General features: G+C 43.4%; 1 protein-coding gene across 1 annotated transcript; it reads right to left on the bottom strand.

Annotated features, from left to right (window-relative positions):
* Window positions 1–3: 3 nt before the first annotated feature.
* LOC105821173 (olfactory receptor 1002-like) lies at window positions 4–537 on the bottom strand (the record flags this gene model as incomplete). The annotated part of the gene is made up of 1 exon (XM_012657826.1): window positions 4–537. A coding segment is annotated over exon 1 (534 nt), but the record flags the coding sequence as incomplete, so codon positions are not given.
* Between the last annotated feature and the right edge of the window lie 14 nt (window positions 538–551).

Genomic DNA, 551 nt, shown 5'->3' on the forward strand with positions numbered 1-551 from the left:
GCAGAAGAAGTGATTAACGATATTTGGACTGCAATAGGGTAGGCGGAAGGTGAAAGTCGTATGGGTCAAGGTGCTAATAAGGCCCATGGCATAAGACCCCACCACTAGGTGCACATACACCTGCTGGGACATAATGAGTGTGTACAACAAGGGCTTACAGATGGCCATATACCAGTCATGTGCCATGGCAGCCAGAAGGAAACATTCAGTTACTACAAAATGACCAAAAAACCATGACTGGGCCGCACAACCAAAGAAAGAGATTACATTTTTGTCCGTGAAGATATCAGTCAATATCTTGGGACCTGTGACAGAAGAGGAGCAGACATCCACAAAGGACAAGTGGCTGAGAAAAAAGTACATGGGGGTGTGGAGTCGGGATTCCATCCAAATGAGAGTGATCATCCCCAAGTTCCCCAGGAGAGTGACAAGATAAACAAAGAGAAATACCATAAAGAGAATAACCTGGTACTGGAAGTGATTTGTTAATCCCATGAAAAAAAATTCAGTGACCAAAGTTTGATTTCTGTAAGTCATTTCTCTGACTCAAT

This window comes from Propithecus coquereli, unplaced genomic scaffold (genome assembly GCF_000956105.1).
Source record: "Propithecus coquereli isolate 6110/MARCELLA unplaced genomic scaffold, Pcoq_1.0 Scaffold11540, whole genome shotgun sequence".
Lineage (NCBI taxonomy): Eukaryota > Metazoa > Chordata > Mammalia > Primates > Indriidae > Propithecus > Propithecus coquereli.